General features: G+C 38.7%; 2 protein-coding genes and 1 pseudogene across 2 annotated transcripts in view; 1 reads left to right on the forward strand and 2 right to left on the reverse strand.

Moving 5' to 3' along the window:
- Positions 1 to 677, reverse strand: part of CD86 (CD86 molecule) — a 59137-nt gene extending 58460 nt beyond the window's left edge. The window contains exon 1 of the mRNA XM_037525458.2: positions 552 to 677. Coding sequence (XP_037381355.1) covers positions 552 to 565 — 14 coding nt within the window. The 5' untranslated portion in view covers positions 566 to 677. The remainder of the gene's footprint in view (positions 1 to 551) is intronic.
- Positions 678 to 5926: 5249 nt separating this feature from the next.
- Positions 5927 to 19136, reverse strand: LOC119258109 (ATP-dependent RNA helicase DDX18-like; annotated as a pseudogene).
- ILDR1 (immunoglobulin like domain containing receptor 1) overlaps positions 19135 to 21147 on the forward strand; it is a 33666-nt gene continuing 31653 nt past the window's right edge. Inside the window, exon 1 of the mRNA XM_037526609.2 lies at positions 19135 to 19189. Within this exon, the coding sequence (XP_037382506.1) occupies positions 19135 to 19189 (55 nt within the window). The remainder of the gene's footprint in view (positions 19190 to 21147) is intronic.

A 21147-nucleotide genomic window follows, 5' to 3' on the forward strand; every position in this document is an offset into this window, starting at 1 on the left:
TCTTCCTCTTCCTTTTCCTTAGTCTCTTCTTCAACTTCTCTATCTTATTCCTTCATCCCCACACCAAACTAACCTTGTTATACACAAAACTTACTCCCTATCACTTGTCTTACTTAAGTAGATATTTAAATTTCCTCATTCTTAAAATAAAAACTGCAACATTTAAATATTTTTAAAAAATTACAAAATGAAAATTAATCACTTAAAAAAATAAGCTTTTTGGCACCGCAAGTAAGTCTCAGCTTTGAGCACATACATCTTTGGTACAAATCTTTTTTTAGGTTTTTCTACCTTGGAGCTAAGAAATCAACCTAGAGTGAATGCTCCAAGAAGGGGGCAATGATTTTGGCACTTCAGCTAATCTTTCTCAGCATAGACCTCTCTTTTTCCCAGGTGTTCCTTGTTTTGGTTTCTGTTAAATATGACCTTAACACACATTAGCATTCTTGGGCACGAAGGACAGAAAATGGAGCACCATCCTAAACCTTAGCCTGCCACTGAGGTCACTTAACTCATAATGACTTTTGAAGAATAATTAAAACATCACTCACCATCCAAGGTCCATCCTGCCTGCTTCTAGTATTGGACTCACGTCTGGGAAAGATCCCACTTGTCTGCTTGCCTGTGCTGATAATTGTTACAATAGAAGGAGGAGCAGCCCCTTCTTCGCCTGTGAAGCTTCCTCCTTAATGACCATAGAGCCTGTTAGGTTTCTTTAATATTTGCTGTTCCTCTTTTTTCTACAGATATTGCAGCACTTGTGGAACAAACTTAACTCTTTCCTTGCATTTGAATGTATTGATATAGATCTAAGTATATATATATATTTTAAAATAATTCAGTGGCTTGAATATCAGATATGTTATTAAGGTGAGACTGATTAAAGATCCCCCATCTTGAAATTCCCTTTAAAAACCTAAAAAAATAAGATAATTCAAAAGAAGGGAAAAAAAGCTATGCATCTATAAGATAGAATAAAGGAGTATTCTATAGATTTTTAGTAAGACAATAAATTGTTATATATTATCTATGCAGATTAGGAGTGAGTACCCTCCCCCTTGTGATTTCTACCACTAAAATGAGAGGATTTCACCCAAATTTGGTTTCCTCCTGTGAGAAGGAAACTAAACACATGAAACTAAACAGAAACTACTACTATTAACAAGGTTAAATTGATCAAGAAGTTTCCTGAAAGAGAGGCCTGAGAAAAGGAGCATCTTCAAATTGAGAGATGTTCTTGAGGGAAAACACAAAACTCATCAAGCAGAAACAATTACTCAGAGAAAAGAAATTTCTGCATATGAACTAAAATGGGCACTATTAAGGAATTCAAAGGGTTCACATTGTCAAAAAAGTTTTTAAAAATGAATGTTTATCAAGATAAATCATTGTGAACATTTTAAATTCCAAAGGCAAAGAAAGTTAAAAAACAAAAAATTATTACTACAAATCAAGATAAACAAGCTTCACCTCTTACTCAGCCCAAAATGTCAGAAAAACACAAAATATTGACAATTTTGAGGTAGCATTCTCTGCCCAGAAATGTTGTCAGTTAAGTATGAAGTTAATAGAAATATTATCAAGCAGATGGAGAGACACCAATAACAACAACAAAATAACACTACCAATCTAACTTTTCCCCAAAAAATTACTTAAAGGAGTGTTCCAGAATACTGACAAATGAATTAAATTGAAAACCTGAGAATGGAGAATCTATATAATTAAAGGAAAAACAATAGTGGTGAGCACTTTCCCAAGTAAATTACTTAAAGATGTGTTCCAGAATACTGAGAATTGAAATAAAATTAAAAGTCTAAGAATGGAGAAGCTGTGTTTGAGGAAGAAAAATAGTGGTGAGCTTTGCATTTTAAAGCCAGTTAAATATACAGAGATAAGAGTAAATAATGTTTGTAAATTAGTTTAGAAGATTGAATGCTAAGAAAGAATAAGTGGAAAAAGATTACCTAAACTATTTTTAATGAGGTTTGGAAAACCAGATGATAGAGAGGATGAAACGAAGATGAGAGAGTAGGAAGCACCAGGAATCTGTTTCCCCCACTTTTAGACACTGGCAGAATTGGTCCTGTGTAACTATTTTAAAACTCTGTAGTATACTTAAGGCTTGCAGCTTCCAGGGGAAGACCTGTAGTATAAATTGTGGTTAATTTAGTCAGTTCCAGTTCTTAGCACATAGTAGCTACCCATCCCTTGCATCTTGCTCCATTGCAAGCAGTTGTATACTTGTTTCTAGAATAGCTTACACACAGGCTTCAGGAGCCAGATTGCACAAAAAAGACCTTGGGATCCTTCTCTGGGATCTATTCTCTGATCCTTTATTGCTGCTTCTGATAAAGAAGACAAAGAGAAAGGCAGCCAGTGTTGATGCACCTGCCTCCATTATGCCTTCTTCTCTAACAAAGAGACTAAAAGGGAATTTAAAGAGCTGTTATACTTCTCTGTTTATTTTTCTTTTTCTCTTTTTTTGATGTCACACATTATAGACTAGGAAATTCAAAAGCAATTGCATATATAGAGAAAATTAGAGAATGACATTTCATCCCCCCAGAGAAAAATACAGGTTCAGAAACCCTTAAGTGTATACCTCAGTTTGATCATTAGAATAGAGACAGATCACAATAATTAAAAAGGGAAACCAGTAAACTAAAACAATCACCAAAAATAACAAATACCAGGAAAGGTGAATAATCTGATTTTTACAGTTAACACATTGTTAGATTCAAATGTACAGTTTACAATAAAAAAGGGAAAAATATGACCCATTCAAAAGAATAAGAGAAATCAATAGGAACTATCCCTGATGAAAACTTGCTGGCAGATCTACTAGACAAATAATTTAAAATGATTGCCCTGCCCTACAGATGCCCAAAGAGCTAATGGAAGATATGGAGAAAGCCAATAAAACAATAAGCAAAGTGTAAATATCAATAGTTAGAAACTGAAAAGAAATATAAAAAAAAAATTGTTGATCTGAAAAGTACAAAGGCAAACTTGAGCAGGCAGAAAACAGAATTGGTGAACTTGAAGACAAGGTAAAGGAAATTATCTGAGGAACAGAAGAAAAGATCAAAGATTAAGGAATCCATGGGACATCATCAAGTGAACCAACATACTCATTTTGGGAGTTCCAGAAAAAAGAAGAGAGTGAGAAAGAGGCAGAGAGTATATGTAGAGACATAATGGTTGAAAACTTAACAAATTTGATGAAAAAACATCAACATAAATATCCCAGAAACTCACTGAACTTCCAGTAAGATAATCTCAAAGAGATCTACTCTGACACATTACTATAAAATGTCAAAGCTAAAGACAAAGAGAGAATGTTGAAAACAGCAGAAAATATGTGACTTGCCATATATAAGGACTCCTCAATCAGATTATCACCGTATTTCTCATCAGAAACTTTGGAAATCAGAAGTCAGTAGGCCAATATATTCAAGGTGCTAAAAGGAAAAAAAATAACTGCCCACTAAGAATCCAATATATTAAAATTTGCCTTTTGAAAATGAGGGAGAGATTAAGATATTCCCATATAAACAAAAGCTGAGAGAGTTATCGGTAGAGTTTCCTTGCAAAGAGTCCTGCAAGGTGAAATAAAAACACACTAGACAGTAACTTGAAGCTGTATGAAGAAATAAAGGTTTCAATAAATGTAAATACATAGACAATTCTGGAATTATCATAACATTGATGTGTAATTCTAGGTTGGTCTACGTTCATAATTCTACCCCATCGGTCTGTGAGTTTAATTTTATTCCAATACCGGTATACAAAACATAGAAGGTTACAACATACCAAATAATCATTTATTTTTAATCATTTATTTCTACTTAGAGATTAAATATTCTTTTCTTGGCTTTTGCATATTTTGAGAATCATGATTATTTCTGAAATAAACAAACAACTAGCCCCTCCTCAAAAAAAACAAAGAACAAAAACCTTTGGGACAAGTGGTTTTTATAAAGCCAGGAGCCCAGTAATCAAGATCTAAAACCCAGGTCGGTCCAGTTAGGGTGAAAACAATAAAGCCTAGATGTGGAATATCACTCATGATCTTTCTTACTGGAATGCTCTAATTTGATATCTCAGTGTAGTTACAATTTAATGTTTAACAACCATTTTGTAGTAATAAAACTCTAGAAATAGGACATATAATACATCTAATAAGCAACTACAACAACAATGAAAAAATGCATCTTCCCAAACCACATTGTCTTTGATGCTCTTTTCAACCTTAGTTCTTTTTCAATTTTCACCATAAATTTATTTTTGTTTTGTAGTTCTGGAACAGGTAATTTTTCTCAAAAAGATACTAACAATAGGGCCTCTCCGGCGGTGCAACAGGTTGAGTTCCATGCTGTGAAGCTGTCTGCAGCCTCCGCAGCGCGGGTTCGGTTCCCAACCGTCCATGGAGATTCCCACATGGTGAGGCAGACTTCTCCTGCCTCACCCGCTACTCCCCTCAGTCTGCCTGTTCTGGTCTCTGCTCTGTCCCTGGTGAATTCTCTCACCCTCCCGCACCTCTGACTGTACCCCAGTTCTTGTATAAATAAATAAATCTTTAAAAAAAGATACTAACAATAATACACACTGAACACTGTCCAATGGCCTGACTGTCATCTAAGTACTTTGCAGAGTTGTTAGGGCTTGCCAAGATCCAAACTACTTGAAATCAACAAATTTGAATGAATTTGTTCATTTAATATATATTTTTTAAAAATAGTCTTTGCTAAGTTATCAAGTGAAGACCATCAGATTACATCTATATTATTATAAACACATTTCAAGAACCTCATATTTACACCCCCACCCTAAATATTATGTTAGGACTGCTGGGGGTACTTTACATAAATAACAATGATAACTCACATATCTTGCTCCCTAAAACAATTTTGAGACAGACCCACTGTTTTTATTTTTTTTTTTAAGATTTATTTATTTTTGCTTACAAAAACTGGAGTGTAGGCCAGAGGTGCGGGGCGGGGAGGGATGAGAGGATTCACTAGAGACAAAATGGTGGGCAGAAAAAGCAGATCTACTGAGATTCACCACTGAGGAGAGCAGTGGGCTAGATGAGAGGTCTGCTGTGCCATATGGGTTAATTCCCTGGCTGGCTAGAGTTCAAACTTGTGCTACAGTGGCTGGCAGTAGCTCTCTGGCTGGCTGGGGTTTGAACTTGTGCTGCAGTGGCTGGTGATAGCTTGATAGTGCTGTGTCTTTAGCCACTGCACCACCAGGGAGGCCCCTGGCCCCATTGTTTTAAAATCAGGTGCACATAAAGAAAAAAAAAAATCAACACCACTTTTAAACTAAGGTGCTTAGGGCCTCCCTGGTGGCACAAAGGGTTAAGTTGCAGCTTTATGAAGCTATTGGCAGCCACTGCAACATGAGTTTGATCCCCGTCCTCTGTCCTTTTACACTGCAGCATTTTCAAGAGGGGAGAAAAACCATCATAAGATCCAAAAAGCAACCAAAACCAAAGAATTATGTCATAGAGACAATTTCCACCACCACCTGTCTAGGTATGAGGGTATCTGCCTCTTCCAGCAGGTAGGCGTAAGCAGGTATACTACAGAAGTCTCCAGATAGCAGGAAGGAAAAGTGCATAAAGAGTTCTACTAAATCAATGACAAGTTTTTGGAGGAAAATATTTAAATTTAAAATAATCTATCATCACAACAAAGATCACAGAGATTCCTTGTTTGGCCCTTGAGCAATCAGGAGAAACAAAATTTTTTTATGTCCAAAAATAAGACTCGCTGGAAATAACTGTGCTCAGTGCTCACAACCTAAGTCAAATCTTATTAGATTAGCCCAAATCCTAAAGGTACAAAAATTCCTTTGTTAGAGGAAGGGGAAAAAATCCATTTCAGAACAAAGCTATTCAAGATGAAAGGACGGCGCATCTTCAGTGAGAGAACTGACTACTGTATGATGTCTTCTTGCTAATGTGCTTAATGATCTTGGACTACACAATTTTTTTGGCTTTCTCCTAGCCAATCCACCTCCACCTCCTCTTTTTCTCTGCTTGTCTTCATTGGTGTTCATGCTCAAATCAACAAAAGGAGAAACCTTTTGAAACTTAGTGACAGAGAAACATGAGGCAAATCTAAATTGTAACATTAGAGATCTATTTCAGGGAATGAGAACCACACACTGGTATGTGTGACTTACCTGTTTCCTGGGCTGACAAATGAAGGAAATAGCTCTTTTCAATCAATTTTTTTAAGATTTATTTTTTGTTATTTATGCATGCAAGAACTGGTGTGTAGGCCAAAGGTGCGTGTGTGTGTGTGTGTGTGTGTGTGTGTGTGTGTGAGAGAGAGAGAGAGAGAGAGAGAGAGAGAGGATTCACCAGAGACAGAGTGAGGAGCAGAACAGGCACGTCTACTAAAATATACTGCTGAGGGGAGCAGTGGACTAGACAGGAGATGTCTGATGTGCCATGTGGGTTAACTCCCTGGTCGGGGATTGAACTCATGTTGCAGTGGCTGCGAATAGCTTCACAGTGTTAAGACCCCCTTGTGCTACTGTGGAGGTCCTCTTTTCAATCAATTTTTAAAACTGAGACTGAATGCAGAAATTTTGGACTAGGAAAACTCAAATTCACTTAATTAAATCTTGAAATGCTCCAAGTAATAAAGGAAACCCAATTCTTTAGGATGTGGAATGAGTAAGGCATGCCCTCTTGGCAATTAGTCCTCAGGCTTCCTACTCACACGATCTATATATTCCTTGGGGTCATCTGCACGGTCATACTGAGCAATCCAGACAACTTCAGGAACATCCAGCCCTCTAGCTGCCACATCTATATCCAACAGTATTCCTATATCTGCACTACAGAACTGGAAGAATGTAGTTATTTGCTTATTTTGCTTCTGCCTTCCCTGAATGGCCAAGACAGGCAAATAAATGTTGTTCAGCAACTTGTAGTGGCATTTCACAAACTTACAGGATGAAAAAAAGACCGTTAATTTTTTATTTTGATTCTTCTTAAGGATAATAAAGATCAAAAGGGATCTCTTTTTTGAGGAACAAATAATATATCCCTGCTCAAGACCATCCCCTATTGTATTAGCTTTATCATCATCAACACCAACATACAGTGAGTGGCTCCCTTTTTAAAGAAATCCTTACCAAGACTTCAACTTTTCAAGTTTGTGTGACAGAAAAGAGCATGGTCTGTTGGCTCTTTTGGCAGAAGTCTAATAATTTGTCTTAATTCCTCTTCAAACCCAGCATCCAAAATATGATCAGTGTCTCCAGACACTGGAGTATTCTGCAGATGGTCCAAGAGACAACCCGATGTGGAAACACTGATGTTGAACCCATTAGAAAGCTAGTTCGATCCCTGACCGCAGCCTCTGCGGCACAAGTTCAATCCCTGACCAGCCACGAACTAACCACATGGCATGGCAGGCCTCTCCAGTCTCACCCACCGCTCTCCTCAGCAGTATATTTTGGTCCATCTGCTTGTTCTGTTCCCCACAATGTCTCTGGTGTATCCTCTGGCCTGTGCCCTGGTTTTTGTTTGCATAAATAAATAAATCTTTAAAAAAAAAAGAAAATTTTTGTGCTTCAGTAGATCTAATACTGTCACCCTTTAGTAACTCATAATGTGTGAACATGATGAGTCATTAGCTCCTTGGAAACACGAAGCCTGCATGGCCAGGTCCCTAGTAGGTGAGAGGATAAGTACTTCTGTTACATTCCTGGGCATGAACTTTAATTTAATAATGAGTTCTGCTGCAGGGATGAGAAATGCCAGGGTTTTGCTACTGCCTATTTTTGCAGCTGCTAGGAGATCCCTGCCTTCCAGAAATGGTCTGATATTTTATGTTGAATTTCAGTCATATTTACAAAGTCCATTTCTCTTATTGCTTTAGAATATTCTCATCTACAACAAAACATGTGCTTTTTCACAAGCTCTTGTCAGTTCCAGAAGTATGCTGGGCACCTCACTGTCATCTTCTTATCTCCTGGCTTCTCCATACTGTTTTCCGTTTCTTCAGGAGTCTGGGCACCTTATTCTTCAGATTCCCTTTTGTTTCTTTTTTTGTTTTTTTGTTTTTGTTTGTTTGTTTTTGGGATCAGGCCCAACATCATCCACCATTTTTCTCTTCTTCATTTTCTTGTCAATTCTGAATTGGGAGACTGGGTTACTGCCTCTCCACGTATTCAAATGATTCAGACTTCTCAGGGGACCTTTCTTTACTTTTGCATTTTCTACTATTTTTTTTTTTTTTAGATAACACCACTTTGAGTTTCTGACAAGCCCACTCTCATAGACTTTTTAAGGGATTTTAAAAACTTACATTTTTTACTTCCTTTAGCTATATCTCCATATTAAGTTTCTGATAGTGTTACCTTGTAAGCCTTCTGTAGCTTTAGGTTTCATTGGTGCAATTTAAGATTCTATTTCTCAATCTTGTAGTTTCACATGTGGATGTGACATAGTTTCTGCTAAGCACCTTCATCTTGGAGCCACGGTCTGGCTTATCATCTCTCTGGGGTGACATTACTTCCTCTTGTCTTGTTCTTGATATAGATTTATATTTATATTAACTTCATTCTTAGTATTGCTTCTGCTGTATCCCATCAGTTCTGATATTCTTGTCTTCATTTTCTTTGTCTCCAAATACTTTTTTTTAAAAAGATTTATTTATTTATACAAGCACTGGGTACAGTCAGAAACGCGGGAGGGTGAGAGAATTCACCAGAGCCAGAGCAGGGAGCAGAACAGAACAGAAGGACCGAGGTACACTGCTGAGGGGAGCAGCGGGCGGTAGGAGAGGTCTGCGCGCCATGTGGGACCCTCGCCCAGTGGCCAGGGATTGAACCAGTGCTGCAGAGGCTGCGGGCAGCTTTGCAACCCAGCGCTCAACCGCTGCGCCACCGGGGAGGCCCTGTCTCCAAATACTTTTTAATTTCTGCTTTAATTTCCTTATTGACCAATAACTGTTGAGAAACACGTCATTTAGTCTCTGTGCATGTGAGGTTTTTCCAGTTTTCTTTTTGTGATTGATTTTAAGTCTCATAGCATTATTATTAGAAAAATATTTGGTATGATTTCAGTCTTTGTAAGTTTATTGACAGTTGCTTTTTGTCAAAGATATATTGCTGCTCCCATGTTCATAGAAGTATTTTTCACAATATCCAGAAGACAGAAGCAGTCCAAGTGTCCAATGATGGATGAATAAACAAAATGTGGTAACTATATACAATACAATATTATTCACATTAAAAGAAAGGAAATTTTGACTCATACTACAACATGGATTAACCTCCGCGATGTTATGCTAAGTAAATAAACCAGTTTTCAAAGGGTATTGTATGATTCCTCCTACAATAATCCTCCACAATAGTCAGATTCATAGAGATATAAAGTAGAATGGTGATTTTCAAGGGCTGGTGGGAGGGGAGGATGGGGATTTAATGTTTAATGGTTGTATAACTTTAACTAGGAAAGATTAAAAAAGTTCTGGAGGTGGATGACAGTGATGGCTGCACCACAATAAACTTAATGTCACAGAATTATACACTTAAAAATGGTTAATTCTATGTTATGTATATTATGGCAAAATGCCTCAGATTGGGTGACCAAAGAAATTTATTTTCTTACCATTCTAGAGGCAGAAAGTCTAAGCTCAAGGTGTTGGCGGGTTTTCTCCTGTGGCTTGCAAATGACCATCATCTTGCTACACCCTGCATGGGCCTTCCTCTCCACTTGCTCACCAGTGGTCTCTTCTTCTTTCAAGGACAGTAGTCCTAAGGGATCAGGTCACACCCTATGGCATCATTTAACCTTAATTGCTTCTTTAAAACTGTTTTTTAATATAGTCACATTAATGGGCAAGACCTATATCTGATTTTCTCCCAGGAATTAACATTTTTTCTGTTTTCCTCCTCCTGTGACAATGGGCATCCATCAAGGGTAGTTTTTATTTGTATAAAATCTAAAGTCAGATATTTATACATATGGACACTTTACCTTTGGAAGCTGACATTGTTTAGAAGTGGGGAAAGGAATTAATTTTCAATAATTTGGCTTGGTCAACTGGATAGTCATATGAGAGAAAATGAGACTTAACCCCTACTTATACCTCAGTTTTATCTGGAATGCAGATATAAATATAAAGAGCAAAGTACAGTGTTCCTAAAAGAAAATAAAAGAGAATATCTTCATGATCTAGGGGAGGCAAAAATTTCTTAAATAAGCTGCAATAAACTTAACAGAATTAAAGGAAAAAGGTGATAAATTAAAGTTCATTAAAATAAATAATAAAATCTATTCACCAAATTATATCACTAAGAAAGCAAAAGGGCAAGTCACAAAATAGAAGATGTTTTTTATGTATATAACCACAAGAAGGACAATATCCAGGACACAAGGAAACTCCTACCAATCAATAAGGATAGAAAACTGAACAGAAAAATAAGCAAAAGTTTCCATAAAAGTAAAAAAAAAGGTATCTAAAAATCCAAAATGTAAAAATTTCAAAATAGGAAGAAGTCCTCAACTTTAGTAAACCTCAGGGAAATGCAAATTAAACCACAATACAATACCATTACATACCCACCAACAAAGCTATAAATGAAGACTTGATTACAAATATTGCCAAAAATGCGGAACAATTATAACTTTCATACACTGATAGTGTGTAGGTAAATTTGGAACAACCTTTGGCATGTCCTACTAAGTCTCAATATAAGCCAGTAATCTATTGTTACATAATAGCAATATTGTTTTAGTGACTTAAAGCAATGACCATGTACTTTCTCATTCTTTTTGTCAGTCAGGAGTTGACAGTAGTTTAGTTGTATGGTTTATTGGCTCAGGGTGACTTGCTGGTTTCCAGACAAAATGTTAACTCTTTTGGGGGCCTCCCTGGTGGTGCAAGGGGTTAAGCACTGCACTATGAAGCTATCCGCAGCCACTGCAGCATGAGTTTGACCCCAGGCCGACCAGGGAGCTAGCCACATGGCACAGCAGACCTCGCCTGTCTTGTCTGCTGCTCCTTCAGCAGTGTATTTCAGTCAGTCTGCCTGCTCTGTTCCCTACTCTGTCTCTGGTGGATCTTCTCACCTCCCGGCACCTCTGGTCTGCACCCCAGTTCTTGTATGCATAAATAAATAAATCTTTAAAAAAAAGGAGATGTTAGCTTTTCTAAAGACTTGGCTGCAGCTTGAAAGTTTCATTCCAAGATGGCTCACTCACATGACTATTGGCAGAAAATCTTAGTTCCTCCCCAAGTGGACTTCTCCATAGGACTGCCTGCACATCCTCATAATAGGGCAGCTGGCTTCCTTCTGGGTGAGCAAGGAAGAAACTGCGATGCTTTTTATGACCTAGACTTGGAGGTAACACACAGACACTTCCACTATTCTATTCCTTAGAAATGAGTCACTAAATCCAGCCCACACTTAAGAGTCATGGACTTAGACTCCCCTTTTAAAGGAAGGTGGGTCAAGGAATTTATGGACATATTTAAAATCACCACACATAACTGATGACCAAACAACTTTATCCTGAGTTACAGAAGCAAAAAATGGGTGGGTGTATGGCCCCCAACACATTTACAAAGCTTTTTATAGCATCGATAATCATAAAGGCCAAATAGTAGAAACAAAGTGTATGTCAATAACAAATGGATAAACTTCAGTATATTCTAATAATGGAATACTATTCAGAAATGAAAATTATAAATTATCCATAAGGCAAAAAGCCAAAGATGAATCTCATTAACAAAATATTGAGCAAAATAGACAAACCTTAAAAGCTTATGCTAATTATTTCCTTCATATAATTGTTAAAAGAGGCAAAACCAATCTATATTGTAAGAAGTCCAGATGGTGGTCACCTTTGGAGAAGGGAAAGGAGGGAATGATTAAGAAAGTTTATGAGGGGGAGCTTCTGAAAGTGATAACTTGCCCAAATGGTGACTGCAAAGACACGTTTACATTATGATAGTTCACTAAGCCATCTACCTTTGATTTGTGCACATTAGAGCATTATCTTATGCTTCACATTTGTAAAGGTTTAAAATGATATCAAGAAAAGAAAAACTTACTCTTTAGGCAAACATAAAATAAATCTGTGCTGAATCTGGCTTGCAAGTAGCTAGTTTGTGATATCTGCTTTAGACTAGAGTTGGGAACAATACTCTTCAACAGGCCTCAGGGCATGTGGATTAAGATTGACTCTGGTAGGGCCTACCCGGTGGCGGTGGTGCAGCGGTTGAGTGCTGTACTGAGAAGCTGTCCACAGCCTCTGCAGCGCCGGTTCGATTCCTTGTCGGCCAGGGAGAACCCCACATGGCGCCTCAGACCTCTCCTGCCTTCCGCGCTGCTCCCCTCAGCCGTGTCTTCGCTCCGTCTGCCTGTTCTGCTCCCTGCTCTGGCTCTAGGGAATTCTCTCACCTTCCTGCTCTTCTGACCTATACCCCAGTTCTTGTATAAAATAAATAAATAAATATTAAAAAAAAAAAAGATTGACTCTGGTAGTAGCATATATCTATTCCTGTAGTGTATAGAATTATAGAATGTTGTTTCTGGAATACAGCTTTTGGCTCACTGATTCTGTGATTTTTCAAACCCACTTCTCTGGCAAAGGCAAGCGGCCCTTAGGTACTCCACAAAATGCTTGAGCATCTCAGGGCACAATCTGAAGACAACTAACATAGCCTAACTCCCTTGAGTTAGAAATAAAGAATCTGAGGCTTAGAATGACTGTGTTAGTGTACAGAGCTACAAAGCTACTGGGTGGCTATGTCCTGAGTTCACTACTTACTGACGTTACCATGAGTATGTTATGCTATCCTGGTGGAAAAGTCAGCAAAGTTACACACCTCCATACCATTTGGTGTAGAAATTATTTTATTATGTCATTGGAAGTAGTGGCAAAGCAAAATTACCAAAAAGAAGTTGAGGTAGGAAATGTGTCGGAAAATGTCCCATTTAGGGACTGTCCTGGGGAATGCCCTATTTGGTAACAAAAATATGGGGCATTTACTCAACCAGCTCATCTTTCAACTAGCTTGTCAACTCTGGCTACACATTAGAACCACCTGGGAACTTTTAAAAAATACTGTTTCCTGGGCCTTCCCATACACGAATAGAATCTGGCCCTCTGGAGTGAGCTGAAAATAACAGGCTATTCTGAGTTTTGCTGAGATGTATATAGCCAGAACTCAGGAACTCTGTGTCTGAACAACAAATTAGGCTTTGCCACAGAGGAAAAACCTCTAGAGAAAATAAAAGAAAAACTCTAGTGGTAGCAAAACTGCAGATTCTCTACCTTTGTTGTGACCCAAGCACTTGGACCTCTTCTTTATGGCATCAGCCTTAGGATTACGGCCCCCTTTTGCCCCTGGCTTCCCTCTTTATAATAAAATATTGAGACCAGAATGTTAGGTCTTGTGTGACAGGTGCAGTTGAAGTTCCTTGGTTTCATTCTTGGCTTTGTCAGAGCAAAGAATCTACACCTCTGCTTACAATGGATAGACTTCCCTCTAAGGGAAGTCACCTTTAGAGATGTGTTAGCTTTGCATTCCTCTGTCCAGTCCAGGAAAATAACATCTTCCATATCTGGGTCCACCTCAACTTTGGACTACAGGGTGCCAGAGATGGAAAGGGTCAAAAAGTTTTCTCATCCACTTTCCCATTTTAGATAAAAACATACTTGGCCCAAAGTGACCTAGAATGTCAGTGGAAATGTCATGGCACAACACAGTTGATCTGATTCTACATGTAGTGCCCACTCTTTCTTGTTTTAAAAGTATTTTTTATCATCATATAAGTCAGATAGAGAAAAAGCACATACAATAATATAATCAGCTCCACTTAATCCACCTAGTCTGCCAAAATTTAACTGATTTCATATTTTAATGGGCTTGTTTTAGATATTTTAAAAAATAGGATGTTACAGATTTAACTACAGACCCTCCTAGCACATTCTCCTCATCTCTTCCTTTCAAGAGTAACAACACTCTAAGATTGGTGAGTCCCATAGCCCTAGATGTTTTGTTACACACACACACACACACACACACACACACACACACACACACACACACACACACACCCCTTATTTACTAATCCAGCATCTTGGGTAAATTTAAATTCCATTTAATTTTAGGGACAGATTGTGAAGTTCTAGGGAATTATTTTGTATTTTTATTAGAAAGATATGGAATATATTGATTAATTTGGAGAGGATTATCACCTTAATGATACTGAGCGTTCTTATCTATGAACATAGAAAAATTTTGCATTTATTTAGATTTTTAAAAATATTTTCAGTAACTTCTCACAATTTTCTACCTAAAGCTGTTCCACATATTTTGTTGATTTCATTCCTACTTACCTTATATATTTATTGCTATTGCAAATTTATATTTTAAAGTCATATCTTCTAAAATCCATTGATATTACTACATTGACCTTGTTTCCAGCAACGTCTATTAGTCCATACATATTTTTATAGATTATACATAATTCCTATAAATTATACATAATTAAACATTCTCTGAACTGTGAATAACAATGTATTTTTCTATATTGCCAACATTTTTATTATATTATTGTGCTAGTAAGACTATCTAGTATAATGTTGAATAGGAGCAGTAATAATGAACATGTTCCCAAATTCCTTTCACATGATAATACCACCTCTTCTTATTAATGAAGAAGTAGGTCTCCCAGTCCCTAATGAGGCAGAGCTTCCTGTGCAGGTATGTAGTTCCTATCAACTTCATTCAACAGATTGTACTTAATAAAGGTACCCAACTATAATGTGCCCAACTGTCCATAGGAGTTTCACTGGATAGTCTTCCATTCTCTCATACGGAATGTGTCTGACATAATTCAAATCCTGCTATCTTTTCTGTGTGTGTTCTTTAAAGATATCATCATCCACATAGCTTTAGTAGTCAGAAACTTATATTCTTCTCTCAACCACCACATCTTATTCATCATCAGTCTTATCAATTCTACATGCTAGATATCTGCCAAAGTGTTATCCTCTCCTCTTCATTTCCAACATCAATGATTGACTTGTTATCCTCACTGTTATCCACCATAACTATAGTAATAGTTTCACAGTTGGTCTTTCTGCCATCCATGTCAATTCCTGCTTACCACTCTTCTCATTACTGTCAAGTTTATTTTCCTAAAGTACAAGTCTGGTCATGACTTCCCTAAATTAAAACCTCTCACCCACTCCCCATTGTCTGCTGTATGAATGGAGTTCTTAGTTCTCCAACTGGTCATACAAGGCCTTTTGTTTACCCTGGCTAGCTCTTTAACATACTTTTCTCTATACCTTTCCCTATAGTCTAGCAAAACAGAAGTGCTTAAAGTTCAGCTATGTTATTTCCTGATGCTATGATGTACATGTTGGTCTTTCTGCTTGGGTTACTCTAGCAAAGTTTTATTCATTTTCAACCCAGCTCACATGTCACTTCCTGCAGAAATTTTAGATAAAGAGCTCAACAAATCCTTATTAAACACTACCCACATTCTAGCTATTATATTAGACAGTACATTCAGAGATGAATAAAATAGAGTCCAAATGTTCCATCATCAGTTAGTTGGCTTTACTGCCTGGTACAATAATTTTCATTTACATGTTTCTTTATTTTCTTTCCTATGGGTTCACAAATATCTTCTCCATTCTTAATAAGATCAAATAGAAATGTACAAATGTCACATTATTCTCAAATATAGATATGCACATACAGCCACATTATTCAGAGACATTCATGTACACAGTTTCAACTAGGAAGTATATTATAAATGATGAGATCATGAGCCCAGTATCTATGATTAGACCCTGGACCAGTCAACACAAAGAAGTACAGTATGGTTAGAGTAGTGATTAAGCATGTCTGCTCTGAAGGCAGGTTGCTTGAGTTTGCATCTCAGCTCTACTAACTTTTAAGTTGGTGTCCCCGAGTAAGTTACTAAACTTTTGTGTCTCAAGTTCCTCATCTGTAAAATGGGTAAAATGATATTCCCTGCCACATAACACGGTTGGGAGAATTATTGAAGTTAGTACAAAAAGAGTTTAGAATAGTGAGTAACACAATATAAATGTTTAATAATGGTCGCTATTGTTATAATTTTGTACATGAAAACACCTTTGTCTCAGTCACTGTCATTGACTGAGTGACTTGTACTTCTATCTAGCAAGGAAAGAATTGTTAGTTGTTCTGACAAATACATTCTCTTGTCTAATCTTTATTGTAGCAGTGGTACATGTTGGCAGGATGACTGATCCAGGAGACCTCATAATTGTGGAATGGACTTTTCCTTTAAGTAGAGCTAAGTGACATATAAAAAGAAACTTCATTAGCATACACTTATGGTCAACTTGCTGTCAATACAGATTGAGGCACAGCTAGGTGAAAGTCTATGATGTAATAAGCACAAGGTCTGGAATCAGACTGTCTCAGTGAGACTCATAACTGTACCACTTACTAGTTTTGTTATCTTGGACAAGTTACTTTTTTTTCTCAATGTCCACATCTGTAAAATGGGATTGATAATAACAGTTCCTTATTGTGAATATATAATGAGATAATGCATGTAAGACACTTAGAACATTGCTTAGTACATAATATATAAGTGATAAAGAAAATAAGATGCATGCAGTAGACAGAGAAACAGGCAAGTTGACCTAAGTGTTCACTTTCAAACAGTGAAGGTAGATGTTCAGCTGAATGAGTAATTTCCAAGAAAAATAATGAAATTCTGACTCTACTGCACTTGCAATAACCTTTCTTTTCTTTTTTTAAAAAAGATTTATTTATCAATGCATACAAGAATTGGGGTACAGGCAGGAGGTGTGGGGGGTGAGAGGATTCACCAGAGACAGAGCGGGGAATAGAGCAGGCAGATTGAAATACACTGCTGAGGGGAGCAGTGGGCAAGTCAGGAGAGATCTGCTGTGCCATGTGGGTAGCTCCCTGGCCTAGGGATCGAACTCATGCTGTAGTAGCTGCGGATAGCTTCATAGGTTGCATCTTAACTCTTTGTGCCACGAGAGAGGCCCATAATACCCTTTCTTAAACTCATTTTTCTATTGTTCTTATAGAAGTCTCCAATACATCTCCTTCAGTTGTTTTATTTAGACCGCCAGGATTTCCCAAAATGTGTTTTAGATGACATCTGCCTAAGATATGTATGAGAAAAATGAGTTTCATAGGTGAATAATGCTAGGAAATGCTGCATAACACATCTATTCCCTTGGAAATTCAAATGTACAATAGCACCCTAAGGGTTTGTTAAGTTCTATAAAGGATTAGCTACATTTAGTTTAATTCAGCATTTCTTTATTTGATCACATAGCCCTTTTCCTCTATCCTATTTACTACATTCCATGGAATTGTTCTATGGAATAAACAGAGAAATGCTGACTTCAATGAATATTAAAATGACCTTTAGAGCAACACAAAGAGTGAGAAGCTGGAGATAGGTGTGGAAGAAGAGGGCTCATACCTTTTAGAACAACCACACAAATCTCTCAGGGTCACAGACACTCAAATATGCACAACATTCCCAGGAGCATGTGCAGGATCTCTGGAGGAGGCTGAGGAGCCTTGGTCCCTCACATTATATCCTGCTGCTGCTGCACTAGGGTCCTACTGAGCAAGATCTAAGGGCCCCTAAACACATTGTACTATCTGCCTCTGGCCATTACTTCCTGAATTCACTTCCTACTTTCTGGAGGAGAAGAGGCTGCAAGAAAAACATTTAAAGTGGAGAGAACCAAAGGCCAGAGGCCAGACCCAGGAGTGGAGTAGAAGGGGAGGAGATATGGAGAAGGAACAAGGTTGAGACTTCCAATCAGATTCAGGACAAATATGCTTACTCCTCTGGGTGGAGGTGAGATAAGGACAACAGTAGCACCAGCGAAGAGGACCCTTCACAGCAGAGGAGGGCAGAACTACATTTAGCAGAAATAATATCAACTGCTAAGGTCGGTGACCAGAGCGGGAGCTTCCTGAGGGACAGAAAGTATGTTTAATACATTATAATTTTTTTCTTGGCTGGGAGGGAGTGGATTTGTGCTTGTTATTGAAGGGAGAGGACAATGAAAAAAACCTAATAAGGGAAATGTATCTATAATGGCTTGCTGTCTGTTTACATTGACCAGAATGTAGATGTGACTTTTCAAATTAAGTCATTGGGTGGTTAGTTCCTGAAGACAAGTGTGCCTCCCTCCTCTGTTTCACTTTACTCTCATTATGCATTTCTACAAAGGATGAAGGAGAAACTGGATGACATCCTAGGTGACCTGGTGCAAAGAGACCTACAATCTTCCACCTTAAAAGAGCTCAGGTCTGTGGTAGGATGCTGAGATACATACAAAATGGGAAATAGAAAAATGATAAAAAAAGAATATACCGACATTAACAATGCCTACCTTTGGATAGAAGCTGGATTTTTTTTTCTTATTTCCATTAATTTATATTTTTCTAACTTTTCTATAATAAGCATGCTATTTTTATAATTGTGGGAAATTAAGTCTATCTCTCTAGTTCACGGCCTCCATCGTTAGTTACTAGAAAACCTGAGTAGACCCTACATGTAAACTTCATATTGGTGTTTTTAACGAGGAAAACATTTTTCCAAGCACATATGAGTGAATGGAAGTGTGATGCAGAGAACACTCCCTAGGAAGCTATATCCACTGAATTCTACTTGCTGGAGAGGGAGAAACTTGCTGGGGGTAAGAGTTCCTGAGAACTGGGAAAAATTGTTAACATCTCTATGGGCTGGTGAGGTCACTGGCGAGTAACTGAGTTTCCATAATTACCTGGCAGCCTGCAGAGGGGGCAGTGGCAGGTAGGAAAGGTGGCAGCGGTCCTCCGGGACTGGGGGCGGAGCAGGAAACGGAGGCGCGGTGCGGGAGGCGGGGCCACGGGGGGCGCCCAGGTGGGGATGAGCCCCGCGGTACCTGCCCGCGGGCCAAAGCCGGCCCTCCCGCTGCCTCGCCTCGGAAGGGGAAATTTAAGGGAGTCTTTGAAGTGGTTTATCCTGGTTCAGCAGCTGATGAAGAAAGACACAGTGCCCTCGGAGACCCTGAACTGAAAGGGGCCAGTGAGGGCCGTCATGGGCCCTGGGCTGCGCGCACCTTGGCTGCTGCTCGTCACCTGGTTCCCAGCAGGTGAGCCTTGGGAATAGGGGGCCTCCTGGGCCCAAGGAGACTGAAGCCAGTCTTGGGGCCTGGCCCGGGCTGAGCTGGTCAGGCAAGGCAGAGGAGGCCTGGGCTTCGCTCTGGTGGCTCTTGGCACTGGAATCAGGAGGTGCGGAAACTGGATCGGGTTTCTGCCTGTGGGAAGCTGTTGTTTTCCTCTTTTATTAGCCCAGGCCCTTCAGAAACAGGTGCAACCGAGAAAGAAACCTAGTCTCTGCGGTTGCCCTCCTGTAGTCTATAGGCACATCTCGGTCTCAGAAGCTGAATTGGTCGAGGCCAAGCCACTCAACAATTCCTAATGTCCCTGGTTTTTGCTACTTGCTATTAGTTTGAGACAAACATACTGGCCCAGAAGTGCATTTATCGCATTACTTGAATGTTATAATGTGTTCTCACTATATTACCGAGTGTACAGTATAACTCAGAATCTATTGTGTTTTACCAAGCTTGTGGCTCTTTGGTAATCATGTTCATCATAACTTTTCTACTTGATTTGTATGGACCTACTTCCTAACTTTCCCACTGCAGAGTAGCTCCCCACCCCACAACCTCTCCTTCATTGTCTTAATTCCTCACTAATCCCATATCTGCATCAGAGAGTGGGATTTTGTGTATCTCTTGGACACATGACAGGGTGTGTATGTGATGAGTGAAACCAGGTAGGAAAGGAGGCCTGGGTGGCAGGATGTCCAGGCTTTTCCAGCCCTTTCTAATTAGGATGTAGGAGTGATATTGCAAACAACAAGGTGTAAGTTCCCTTGAAAATTCTGCCATTTAATCTTTTTTTCCCCCCCTCTGTCTCTCTTTTAGGAATAGTTTACTTCTAGGTTATCAGTGGAATGTCAGCTCAGTTTGTTCACAGGATAATTTGAGTCTTATATTTTTCTGAGGGAATAGATGTAATATGAAAGCACAAGTCGAATTCCATTTTTACAAATTTACATCAAAATTGCTAAGATGGGGCCTCCCCTGGTGGCACAGGCGGTTGAGCGCTGCACTGTGAGGCTGTCTGCAGCCTCTACAGCATGGGTTCGATCCTGGCCAGCTGGCAAGGGTCCCACATGGCATGGCAGACTTCTCCTGTCTTGCCCACTGCTCCCCTCAGCAGTGTATTTCAGTCAGTCTGCCTGTTCTGTTCCCTGCTCTGTCTCTGGGAATCCTCTCACCCTCCTGCACATCTGGCCTGAACCCCAGTTCTTGTATAAATAAATAAATAAATCTTTAAAAAAATTGCTAAGACGTAGCCAAATCTCATTCAGACAAGGTTCTATAATATAAGCTTAATGTTGAGAATAAAGGGGAGGGAGTATTACATAAAATTAAGAAAATGAGAAAATCAGTATCTTTAATGTTCTCTGTTTACAACATTTTCTGTAGAATATAGATCCTTTAAATTATTTGAAGCTGACAAACTAGATGTGGACATCCATGAGACACAAGGGTCTGGACTAAAACTAACTGAAATTGAAGTGCCCAAAATTCCACAGGATCAGTCACCAGCTTTTGAAAGCCAACCCATAAAAATCCCACAACTTCACACAGTCTCCTCTCCTATGCCTCACGTGTTCAGACTCCACAGCAAGTAGGGATTTCTGAAGCTGCTTAAGCTGCCTTTTTAGGAAAATAGAATCTATTCCCACCTCAGCCCCTGAGCACCTCATCCCCAGAGTTAGGACTTTTTAGGCAGCAGTCACCTGGATCAACAGAATAAGGCAAAAAACCCTTTAAGGTAAAATCCCCAATCCTTGAGTCACCAGCATAACGTTTTACAAATTATCCAATTTTGGGGAGAATGTTGAACACTGAACATTTTCTAATACAGTGATGATAACCAAAGGATATGTTCTTATAATAAGCAAATTGCTCAATAGGGTCTTCAGAAAGCAGAGCTCCAGGTATTTATGAACCAGTGTGAGTAACAAAGATGC

The sequence above is a fragment of the Talpa occidentalis genome, unplaced genomic scaffold, assembly GCF_014898055.3.
Source record: "Talpa occidentalis isolate TD23 unplaced genomic scaffold, MPIMG_talOcc4v2.1 talOcc4.4, whole genome shotgun sequence".
NCBI lineage: Eukaryota > Metazoa > Chordata > Mammalia > Eulipotyphla > Talpidae > Talpa > Talpa occidentalis.